This window comes from Culex quinquefasciatus, chromosome 3 (genome assembly GCF_015732765.1).
Source record: "Culex quinquefasciatus strain JHB chromosome 3, VPISU_Cqui_1.0_pri_paternal, whole genome shotgun sequence".
Lineage (NCBI taxonomy): Eukaryota > Metazoa > Arthropoda > Insecta > Diptera > Culicidae > Culex > Culex quinquefasciatus.
In genome coordinates, this window is record NC_051863.1 from 153,343,272 (window position 1) to 153,355,918 (window position 12,647).

The following is a 12,647-nucleotide window of genomic DNA, read 5'->3' on the forward strand; positions in this document are numbered from 1 at the left end:
CGAGCACGGATTCTGGCTCGCTCGCTCATTCGCAACCCTGGCTTAAACATATGCAAAAACTCCCAGAAATGTATGTAAATAATGTTTCGAACTGCTTATGTTTTAAACAATGTGCAAAAGGACTTATCAGAAAAATAGTCACACTCTAAAAAATATAACTTTTTTAAATGCCTTTTCTTACTAAAGATTGAGTTACCAACATTCGTTTTTTAGATAGTCGAAAGTTTCATATTTTTGGGAGCAAAAAAGGCATCTTTTGATCCATAAAGGTATAGACAAAAATGTTGCAGCCAAGCTATGTTTTTTTTTTTTTTGAAAAATAATTATCTTTGGTGAAAACTTTGATTTTTTAAAATCATTATCTTCTTGAAATAAAAACTCGAAGTTTGATTTTCAAGAAAATCTTCAATTTCTAAGAATATTTTTGAGAGATAAGAAATTTTATTCAATTTATGTAAAGAATACGATTGAACTTACCTCTTAATATAACATGTGCCAACCAACAACATTTCGGCTCAACTCGAGGGGAAGAATGAAGATTGGGATCCAAAAAATCGCGTGCAATTTGAATTTTTCAAAAATTAAGACAGGGCCGTATAGATTTTCTCCAAAGTTTGTATGGGGAATTATTGCTGTTCGATACTTCCACACAGTGCTTACGGGGAATTTCGACTTTGTTTGTGATAGGTGACAGAACACTCCAATCGTCTTCACGACAACCAGCTTTTTACATTCTACCTTCGTTCGTTATACACACAAACGAATGAGTGCTACGCAAAATCACTCACACATACATTCGCTCAGAGAACGATCGTTTGACATTCTACCGCGGTTCCGATCAGCTCTCCCATGATCGCATTCAAATGACTTTTGTCACCACGCAGCAAACACAAGGAAGAGAAAGACGGAAACGTGAGAAAGAGCACGTTGGTCTCGTTCGGGCGGCATCTTGAGAAATGCTCATTTTTCGTTCGTTTCGTCCTTGTGTTTACGTTCACCGACCGTCGCCAAGCAATGACAGTCATATTAGGCGCTGTGTGTGAGCGATCAAACTTCGTTTTCGGACATCTTTTTTATAACTTTTATTAATTTCAAGTCACAACTAAAGGAATTTAAAAAGTAAGCATTGTAAAACAATTTGAGTAACTTTTATGTTTATATTACATCAGAAAAATATTATGCATCGATGGTCCCCTCGTAATTTTTTCGTTCAGCCCAGTTAGCGAGCAGCATTCGGTGACTGGGCTACGTTCTCAGCCCAGTTACCGAACAAGTACTGTAATACTATGTCAGGTTCCTAGCGCTTGTGGAGTGTTATTACATTGTAGCAACGAGCGATACCAACATTCCTGCCCCTAATTTCTAAATCTACAAACTGACATGGTGGGCGCCGTTAGTGGCCAAGGATAATTTCGTATAATTTTTCTAGTTGGCAATATCACTAGATCGATGAAGCGTGTGAGCGTCGATAGGGTGATATTACGGAGAAGGACACCAATGGGTGGTCTCTCAATCTCAAGCTCAATTTTCTAGAAACTAATAATGGTCAGGTTTTCAAAAGTTCAATAGTTTTATGATCAAATAAAATTACTTGCAACGATAAATGTGGCTTTCTTTTACGCTCTACCTGCATAATGATCATGTGTTTGTTCATTTTGATTAATAATAAATTATTTATATTCTGTTTAGTCTCCCTCTATTGCATAATAAGTACTGATAAATAAACATAATGGAATACTCACTTTGAGTGATTTAGTTCCGCTCACAGATTATCTCAACCGCATTTGGCTCCATCAGAATCGGCTCCAAACATCGAAGCACGGCCGAACCAAGAATTTCATCCAACAGCACGTGAATCAAGCTGAAAATAAAGATCAATCGTAAATATCTTCTTCAAATATCTACTTCACTAAGGTAACGCACTTTTCATCCGACACAAACCGCCACAAATTCATCTGCAGATAGTGCGCGTCGACCTGAATCTGCTGCAGCCCGTACTTGCTGAACGTCCTCAGCCGAACACACTCCAGCAGCGTCTTCAAACAAATCTTAATGATCCCGGTGATGATCGAAACCTTGGAAAACTCCACCGAGCTAAAGATCTCAATCTTCTCCGAAAACAGCCGATGAATGTTCGACACGAAGCTGTTGTCCATCTGCGAGGGCGTGTACGTGGACCACGTGGACCGGTACTGGGACTGCTTCGAGGCGGTCAAGCTAAAGTGCGTCTTGCGGCTGGAATCGCTGCTGGCGGCCGTCCGCATGTCGTTCGTGTCGTACAGCTGCCCCAGCACGTTATCGATCGTGGCCAGCTCCTCGACGACGCGCTTCATGACGGCGCGGACGGACCGTGGTTCGAGACAGTTGAGCCAGTCCCGGGTTTCGACGCTTTTGCGCAGCATTTGGGATAGGTTGAGGCCCTGCAGTCGGACGTAGGAATCGAGGAGGTGTTGGGCCGAGTCGCGCATCTCGGCGCACAGTTCAGTCTCGTGGACCAGCGTGGTGCTGTTTTCCGAGTCGATGTCGTACAGCTCGTCCACCAGGGAGATCTACGGGGGAAATCGTTTAATTTTGAATATTTTAGTTCAATATTAAGTGACTCACCAGCTGGTGCACACCACTCTTGTCCATTTCGAGACACATTTTCGACAGAATCAGCAAAAGTGTCGGCGGACTGGACGAATTGATGTTCCCGAATCCGTTCATGGTACTGCAAATGTGGCGCAAAAATCCAACCAGTAAACTTTCCCGAATTCCCTCGATACAAGCCGCTCCTTTCGTGTCGGCTTTCAAATTGAAGGACCAATCTGGTTGCAGAAAAATGAGCAGATCTTGCAGCAGTCCTTTTACCTTCTCCATCGTCGACACGTACAGGTTGGAAATGAGCTCCTTCAGACTTGTTTGAGGAGCAGTTTGAGAAGAGTCGGACTTTGCAGAAACCAACGCAAGTCGAATCGAGCTGAGATTATCTGAAAAGTGATCTTTCAGCGATTTCATGTGCGCTTTGCACAACTGGTAAGCAGCATTGATGATGATGTCAATTCCGGATTTGCACATGTCTAGCGCTCGACACAGCGATCGCATGGCCGTCAGTCGTCGATGCAATCGATCGAGTCCCCGCAAAATGATTTGTGAATCTCCATGACCAATTTCAACCTCGGCACGATCCTGAACCAGCGCCAAATATTCGTCGATGTTCGTATTGACAAAGTTGTTCAAATCTACCCTGGCAACCTGCTCAAAGTCATCCGCTTCCTGCTCAATGTGCTTCGTCAGAAACATGTCATTGTATGAGCTAATGACCAACGTAAGATCATTCAAAAATCCTTCAATTCCCAAATCAATAAACTCAATCATATCGCGATCGGTCTGATCCTGCAGCATAACCAACTGCTCGTGCAACCTCTTCGTAGCACACTCAAGCATCTCCTTAGCCAACGCCGAAGGCTTCTCATCCAGCTGTAACAGCAACTCCCCAATCTCAGTCAAAGACTGAGCCGTTTTCCCCGTTTTTACAAACTCCTCCTTCAACAGCTTCTTCAGCCCCTCCAAAATCTGAACACAGTCCTCCTGAATCCCCTGAAAAGACGGTTGCTTCCCGTACTGCTGCAGCACCTTCTGGGCGTGCGCGTACTCCTGAACGGCCTGCTGGTAGTTGCCCTCCTCTATCAACGTTTTCAACTTGGCCGGAAGCGACGACAGAAACTGCAACTTCTTCAACAGCTGGTGCTTCCCGGAAAGACGCGTCAGCTGATTCCGCGTGCCCTGCAGCGTGTCCGTAATCTTCTCGCTAAACTCCGTAATTTCCGCCATGTTCGACATCAGCAGGTTCATCTCCCCTTCCATCGCCCGGAAGTCCGTCTTCATCTTGCGGATCGTGTCCGTCGCCGAGATGAATTTGTTGTAATTTTCGTACACCAGCGTTTGCATGTCGCTGTGCAGCGTCTGCGTCTGGCGGACGATCGTCGATTCCGTGTCCATGATCTGTTTCAGAGAGCATTCCTGTTTCGGGAGACATTGGTTAACTAGAATCAAAACAAACGAAATACGGGACAAACCTTCAGCAGCTTTTGAAGATAGCGATCCGGATCAAAGCAGGGACTGTCCATGTCATACGGGTTGGTGGATTTTTCACTCATATTTAATTACTTGGTTAATTTACAAGATTTTGTTAATTTAGTTAAATTCCTGTTCAAAATTTTTATCATCCGATTTCTGGTCAGTGAAAAACGATGACGTTGTCGTTGACAGTTTGCTTGTTTTGATGAGTAGAACCCTACAAAGTGAATCGCGAAGAAGTGGAATCGGACGGCCAGGTCGAAAAATTATGCATAAGGCCTTTTTGACATAAAAAAACTAAGACCCAAAAATATTTCTAAAGCAGATTTGGCAAACTTTCGTTATGACAGATTATCATATAGAATATTGGCTTAGATTGCTGATATTATTGTTCACAGCGATAAAGCTTATTTTTCTGAGTACAATGACCCTTTGTACAACAATAAAGAGCTTAAAATGGATTTTTAAATCAATTTTGAAAAATTTACCTCGCGGTCGTTCCAAGGGGACCATAGTTGATCCATCGAAAAAATGTTGTCTTGTCAAAAAAAAATTTTGCATTAAAATGAAAAAAAGTGATCAGAAATGGTTTTTAATCGTGTTTTTTACCGTTGTACATAAAAATTGGCATAGGGCTTTAGTACCCAATTGATAATTAAGTAAATTTTGGTTTTAAATATTTGATCCACATAAACTTCAAATAATTTTGGCTGTCTATTAGAAGGAAAAACATAGAAATAAATAACCAACTCTAATTTAGTTTTTGCAAAAAAATCATATTTCTCGACATTTTTTTATTGAGCCCTATAAACATATGAAAGACAATAACTTATAGGTCCTTTAAAGAAAAAAAAAACTCTGGATTTTTACAATTATTTATAAAAAATAAATAGATTTTGGATTCATGAATCATTTTTCACTGGGTAATGTATCATGGCGTTGAAGAAGTACAATATAAAAAAGATTACTTTAATTACTAAAAATTACTTTAAATACCAAATAATTACTTTAAATTACTCTAATAACCATGAATTACTAAGTAATTAATGAATTACCTAATTTCCAGCTTAAAATCAAAGTAATTATTAATTACTTGCCAGTCTGAGGCCTTGCTGGAAACCCTTGATAGAATATTCCATTTCTAAGAATTTGGATATTGGTGGAAGGGAAACAAATTTATGAAGTTTCCACGAAAACAAATAAAATTGTAATAGTAAAAGCAACTTAAGGAGCGTTCTTTAATTACGTAAAGCAAAAAAAAAATAAAAAATATCTTCAGAAACCCACAAGTTCAACAACAAGAGGGTAAACAACAAACCAGCAGGGTCCCGGAACGCAGACAAGAAACTGAGAAAAACGCGATTGAATTTTTTCGATCGCTTTCTGTGTTTCTACGCATAATTGTCCCGTGGGTTCCTATTCGCCCTACGAGTCCCAAATCGCTCCAGTTAGCAGTTTTTCCTCGAGTTTTTCACCCTTATTTGTGATCCTCTTGCTATACAATAGGTTAACAAGATAACATGCTTCGTAAAACTCATGGTTTCGAGATAGAAAATACTTGGTGGGACAGTTATGCGTATAAAGAAGTTCAACGATGTGACAAACAGACTTCGTGTTGTTTTCAATGATTTTCTGGTCAAAGTACTAGCTTTTATGTGTTTTTTTCTGAAAGTATACGTAAAACTAAACTTAAAAATGTTAAAAAGTCAGAATCGTCCAAAAATGACAAGGGACAATTATGCGTAGAATGGCAGTGCAGTGCTCACACATTTTATGTGCAGCGCATTTACACTCTAACCCCGATGGTTTGACACCAATTGTTGTCAAACAAACGGGGTCACTTTTAGTTTGACACCCTCTTCACACGGAGCTCACACACACTACCAAATATTTGGTTCGATAGTAAGTGTGTTTCCCGTGTAAAAAGTGATAGTTCGTCACTTTTTAGTTTGACTTTGACCAACCAACGGGGTACAAACTAAAAAACGTTACTTAATCCACCCTTAGGTGGTTGGTGCCTTCCTCTCATTCAAAGGGTAATGCTATTCAAAATAGACACGCTCATGGGAAGGTCTTTAAATTACCTATACAAAGATAGGTCGCATGATATATTTGGAATACGTTTTCATCTAAATATCTGAGAACTAGCCTCCAAAAGTGTATAAATAACTCTTAAGTGCTTATAACTTTTGATAGGGTTGTCAGATCTTCAATGTTTTGGACGCGTTGGAAAGGTCTTTGATTACCTGTTCAACGACGGGTTGCATGATAGATCCGGACAACGTTTTCATCGTGATATCTGAGATCCGGCTTCCAAAAAGTGCATAAATAACACTTAATTGCTAATAACTTTTGATAGGTTTGTCAGATCTTCAATGTATTGGTCACGTTGGAAAGGTCTTTTAAATACCTTTCTAAAAATGTATAACATGCTGGGGTTTCTTACAAAAACCACCCTTTTTACAATCTTCCGGACTTTAGTCAAAATCGTTTTTTAGCATAACTTTTAAAGTACTTTACTAAACTTCATAATTTTCAATAGGGACTTATGGGACCCCAAGACGAATCGAATGAGACCAAAACGGTCCAAATCGGTTAAGCCAGTGCTGAGATAATCGAGTGCATATTTTTTGGTGCACAGACCCACATCCTTACACACACAGACATTTGCTCAGAATTCGATTCTGAGTCGATAGGTATACATGAAGGTGGGTCTAGGAGGTCTAATTGAGAAGTTCAGTTTCGAGTAAGGTGAGGAAGGCAAAAAAGTGTCAAACGAAAAAGTGACCAACCACCGGGGGTTGAGTGTACCGGTCAAATGCAGATGGCGTTCGAATGGTGAACGCCCGAAATGTCAAAATCACGCAGTGGTACCAACATTACGGAACAAGTGTGCCATGGCATGACAGCCATATTTTTTTCTAATGTTGGTGCTACTGCGCGAGTTTGACATTTCGGGCGTTCACCATTCGAGCGCCATCTTCGCTTAAAAACCTGGATTCTCAAAGTAAAAAGTATCATCGCCGGGTGAACTTTAAAAAAGGATAGAAAGTATCCTTTTTGAGGATTGAAAGTACTCTTTTAAGGGATACTTCTGACTTTGAGTGTATATGCAAAACTAATAGCATTTATCATGATATTTATTTCAGTGTTGGGCTTTGGGACCCTTTTAATAGGGTCTATCGAGAAATTGAAAGTGAGAGTGTGTGCAACATGGAGTTAAACTTTCTGTGCAGTTGCTGTGAAGGTTCCCATGGCACTTTGAAAAATTTAACTCCATGTTGCACGCACACACTCTCACTTTTAATTTCTCGATAAAGCAACTATAAATATAAATTCTAATTCTAATTTACAAAGCCAGCTCTACACTCAAAGTTAGAAGTATCCCTCAAAATGGTACTTTCAATCCTCAAAAAGGATACTTTCTATCCTTTTTTAAAGTTTACCCGGCGTCACCCTTTCAGTATATTTTCGATACCCTTTTAAAGAGTGACGACGGGTGAACTTGAAAAAAGGATACTTTTTACTTTGAGTGTATAAATTCTATTCGACCTCCCTTTCCAAGCCCATGTGATGACGTTTCCTTCTCTCGCTCCTTTGTCAACGCTTTGTCAACAAAAATTGCGCCGCTGTTTCTCTTTTGCTCTGCCTCTCTCATAAAACTTAGACTCATTCATGGGGCAATCCATAACCAACGTTATATTTTTCAATGAGACGCAGAAAATAAAAATAAGTTTCATAAAAAATTAAAAAAAAATTAACTTGTTACATCGAAATTAAAATCGTTCAGTTTTCTACTCTTTATGCCAATCACGTTGCTTATGAACGACCCCGGGTAGTCCAAAGCAACACGCTCTTTCTCGAGCTCCTCTTCAGCTTTCGACTTCAGTTCCCGTCCATCGTTCGAAGAGTTTCGACGTACCGAAGAGAGTGGCTGTCGCACTGCTCCCGGAGGGTGCATTCTCGGCGTCGTTCCACCGTGGCCAATCGCTGGAATTCCTTCTCCTCCACCTCCGTCGGTCGCAACAGAGTACAGAGTGTGTGTGGACATTAAAATATTATAGCTCCTGTTTTTCGTTGTGGATTTTTACAACTTGAAAGTTAGTGTACATTTTTTCCTGATATAAATTGCCAGTTCTTCATTGTGTTCCGGGTTTGGGAAGGTGGACCAGGAACGGTTCCAGTTTGAAGTGGTTTGGTTTTGGGCAGTAAAGAGAGTGCTTTGGAAAGAAGAAAAATCTTGGTCATTCTGCCTGCGAACGTGGTTGACACATTCAACAGAGTATTCCAGGGCACACTGCGTTTTTTTGTCCCCTCCGAAAAGAGATTTCGGAGGTGAAAGAGGGCTAAAGTTGAGTGATGACCACTTTGGTGAACACTTTATGCTAGTGGTAATAAAAAGGTAAACAACGCGGGGCAAACGTCCTCGGGCCTGGGTCGATGCTGGCACAATAATGTTTTTCCGCGGGGCCTCAGCATCCGGCGCAATCTCTACTCCAAGCTCATCCTGGTGGCAATTTTGGCCCTGTTTGTGCTATTTTACTTTAAAAATCTCAACGGCAATGGCCAATCACCGAACAGCATCCCGATCGCAAACGGGCTGGTCGGTGCACTCAACCGGGGGAACATCCTGGTTGCAGTGGCTGGAACCGGTGGCCAGGATGCCCTTCTCGAGCAGCTGGTGTTGGCCGACCTGGCCAAACAGGAACGTGGCCTCGGTGACAATGGCAAGGGCGTCGAGTTGACCGGCGAAGCGCGCGAGATCGGCGAGAAGCAACTGGCCACGATCGCCCTCAACGAAGAGTTGAGCGAACACCTGAGCTACAACCGGACGCCACCGGACGAACGACATCCGTCCTGCAAGCGGAAATCGTACGACATCGAGAATCTGCCCTCGACCAGTGTCATTATCATCTTCTACAACGAACCGTACTCGGTTCTGGTGCGGACAGTGCACAGTGTGTTGAATACGGCCGATGAGCGCCTCCTGAAGGAGATTGTCCTCGTGGACGACGGCAGCACCAACGAGGAGCTGAAGGGGAAGCTGGATTATTACGTGCGGACTCGGTTGCTGTCGAAGGTGAAGGTCTTACGGCAGCGGAACAGGTTAGTGTGGGTCTGTCGGTGAGAAGGGGGTGGGCTGGAAGTGGGCACTGTGTTGTGTTATGGTTATTCATTAGGGAGAGAAAGGGAACAGGGTGACTGCTTGGGAGAATTATGAGACGGTTCAAAAGATTAAATTCTGAAGTACATACTTGATCAAAAGTAACAAAAAAAAAGGAAACCGACATAAAACCAGATAAAAAATGTTTTGAAAGCTTAATCAAAAACAAAAAAAAAGTGACTCTTTTAAAATGTTATGCTTAATTTAGCAATTTTTAATACACTCATCCCCCGGTGGTTGGTCCCTTTTTGTTTGACAAATTTTTAGATTGTACCCCCCCATTGGTTGGTCAAAATCAAACTAGAAAGTGACGAACTGTCACTTTTTACACGACGCTCACGCACACTATCAAAACAAACGTTTGGTAGTGTGTGTGAACTCCGTGTAAAAGGGGTGTCAAACTAAAAAGTGACCCCGCTCGTTTGACAACAGTTGGTGTCAAATCATTTTGCGTTTCTCGTTGTTTCGTCGTCCGTGTCTGTCGCGGGTGACGATGAATGGCCATAATCGACGACGACCAACTTTTTCAAAAAAAAAACGATACCTAATCCACCTTTAGGTGGTTGGTGCCTTCCTCACATTCATAAAGTTAATACATTCAGTAAAAATAGCAACATTCCCTTAACATATTTAACAAATCAATTTTATTACTGATTTCTTTTGATAGGGTTCGCAGACCTTCAATTTTTCTGGATCGTCGGCAAAGTCTGATAAAAAAAAACCTATCCAACGAAAGTTCACATGGAAGGTTCAGACAATATTTTTATCACAATATCTCAGATCCGGCCTCCAGAAAGTATATAAATAACACTTAAGTGCCAATAACTTTTGATAGGGTTGTCAGATCCTCGATGTTTTAGGCTCATTTGAAAGGTCTTTCAATTATCTAACTAACGATGGGTCGCATGATGGACCCGGACATAATTTTTACTGAAATATCTGAGATCCGGCTTTCAAAAAGTGTATAAATAACACTTAAGTGCTAATAACTTTTGATAGGGTTGTCAAATCCTTGATGTTTTAGGCTCATTTGAAAGGTCTTTCAATTATCTAACTAACGATGGGTCGCATGATGGACCCGGATATCATTTTTACTGAAATATCTGAGATCCGGCCTCCAAAAAGTGTATAAATAACACTTAAGTGCTAATAACTTTTGATAGGGTTGTTAGATCCTTGATGTTTTAAGCTCATTTGAAAGGTCTTTTTAATACCTTTCTGAAAATGTATCACATGATAGGGTTTCTTGCAAAAACCACCCTTTTTACAATCTTCCGGACATACGCCAAAATTATTTTTTTTAGCATAACTTTTGAAGTACTTAACTAAACTTGCTGATTTTAAATAGAGACCTATGGGACCCCAAGACGGATCGGATGAGACTAATACGGTCAAAATCCGTTCATCCAGTCCGGAGATAATCGAGTGACAATTTTTTTGTCCACCCACCTACACACATCCACACAGACATTTGCTCAGAACATGATTCTGAGTCGATAGGTATACGTGAAGGTGGGTCTACGAGGTCGAATTAAGAATTTTATTTTTCGAGTGATTTTATAGCCTTTCCTCAGTAAGGTGAGGAAGGCAAAAATTCGTGAAATCGTGATAACTCGTGATGTTTATAACCAAACCCCTTATGTTTGTATACCAAACTTTTTGTAATTGTCTGCTCTATAACTTTTTAGGGTATATGACCCTATTTTGGACCTACTATGCAAAGCGTCAACATATTTCGCATTGTTCTCAGGAACGGTCTAACTAATTTGGCTGGTTTCAGGATTGTTTTGTGCCTTAATTTATGCTTAACAAAGTGTACTATTGAAATTTGGAAATAATTTAACCATTTCATTGTAATAAGCATTTCAAGTAAAACATTTTTTGGATGCTTTTTGGACTTATTGAATGTATTTTGGAGACATCGCTGAACCTATTTTGGACCTACACTCTGATTGGTTGAAATTTTGACAACCTCGAATTGCGGCGTGCGGCGCCAACACGCACACTTACAGAAACTCGGTTTGATAAACCAAAGGGCCTATTGAGGTTTTGCAGCGCGACTTCGTTTCAAATGTAGGTGGCGCCAAAATGAGGTTACTTGCCTAAAATCGTATTCCTTTCTGCTGGATTTAAGTACAAAATCGCTTATTTCTCATGATTCCCTGCATCAATATTAATAAAACTGGTTGCAAAAGACGAGAAAAATTATTTGCTTTAAAATAATGAACATCAATTTTCAGGCATTCAAAATTTGTTACCTTTTTCTTTAAAACATGTTTTGGAACACGAAAAATGAGTTTACCGATTATATCAATGAAATAAACAGTTATATAGTTGATAACAGATGTGTTAGTATATTCAACAATGTTTATTGATTTTTTGACGAACTTGCTTGCCAAATAGTCCAAATTACTATCTTTTTATAAATTAACAGTTTTCTCATAGAAAAATCAAACAAATATTGGAAAGTTGTACATCAAATTGTTGGAAATAATTTTTCTCATCCGAATCCGGCATAAGTTTTATAAATATGTTAATTACGACGGAAAAAAGTCATTTTTTCAAAAAATCATAGGTTTACGCTATTTGTTCATAGGTGGCGACTTGTGTCATTTAGCTTTGCTGCAAATTCTCTATCCACGATTATAATTTGGAAAATATTTATTTCAGAAATTAAATAATTATGATAAAACAATGGATTTGAATTTGAAAACGTGTTTTAATTATATTGAATGGAAACTCGCGCATCTTTAGCAGGTCTCTGTCCTATTTACAATTTGCGTATTCTTACGACCTAATTGTTCAAGCATTAGAACATAAAGACAACCCGTTATGAGTCGCAATAAAAACACCTAACTTAAAATTAAATGAATGACAGAGATACATTCACAATACATAACAAGTTACAATGAAAAAGGTTCTAAATTTTACGCAGAGCTTAAGTTCAAATATTATTAAACAATCAAGAAATCATAAGGGAGATAATAGCTTGTAACTTGGTGAAACTTTCTCATCTGTCATGTTAAACTTTACAGTTGCTTGACAAAAGTTTAACTACATGTTGCACTTTTAAAAACAATGTAATATTTGAAAAAAAATCTGTTTGAATACCAGGGTGCCTTTGATAGCCATAGTTTGTTTTGTTAAAAGTAGATTTGAGGTGTTCAAACATTATATTTACTTCGAACTTACCATCACTTAGATTGCTGATATAATTTTTAAGAAAATCGTTTATGTCAATATTTAGTTAACTAAGTTTATAAGCTTTTTAACCTTATACATATAAGTTTTAGGTGAAATTGTTGAAAATTCAGAACTTTGCCTGAAATTCGTTGAAACTAGTTTTGTTTATTAAATTATAGTTTTATATTACATGTTTAACTGATTTTAAAGAACGAATCAAAAGTCTTCACATTTTATATGA

At 39.5% G+C, this 12,647-nt stretch overlaps 2 protein-coding genes across 2 annotated transcripts; one reads left to right on the forward strand and one right to left on the reverse strand.

The window, feature by feature from the left end:
- Window positions 1-1,649: 1,649 nt before the first annotated feature.
- LOC6048595 (vacuolar protein sorting-associated protein 51 homolog) lies at window positions 1,650-4,257 on the reverse strand. Its single transcript, XM_001865457.2, has 4 exons — window positions 4,059-4,257; window positions 2,605-4,002; window positions 1,924-2,549; window positions 1,650-1,861 (listed from the first exon to the last, which is right to left on the reverse strand). The coding sequence occupies exons 1-4, from the start codon at window positions 4,137-4,139 to the stop codon at window positions 1,753-1,755; spliced, it is 2,214 nt and encodes a 737-aa protein (XP_001865492.2). The 5' UTR covers window positions 4,140-4,257; the 3' UTR covers window positions 1,650-1,752.
- Window positions 4,258-8,440: 4,183 nt separating this feature from the next.
- On the forward strand, window positions 8,441-9,338 carry LOC6048596 (polypeptide N-acetylgalactosaminyltransferase 1; the record flags this gene model as incomplete). Its single annotated transcript, XM_038261283.1, has 1 exon — window positions 8,441-9,338. A coding segment is annotated over one exon (747 nt), but the record flags the coding sequence as incomplete, so codon positions are not given.
- Between the last annotated feature and the right edge of the window lie 3,309 nt (window positions 9,339-12,647).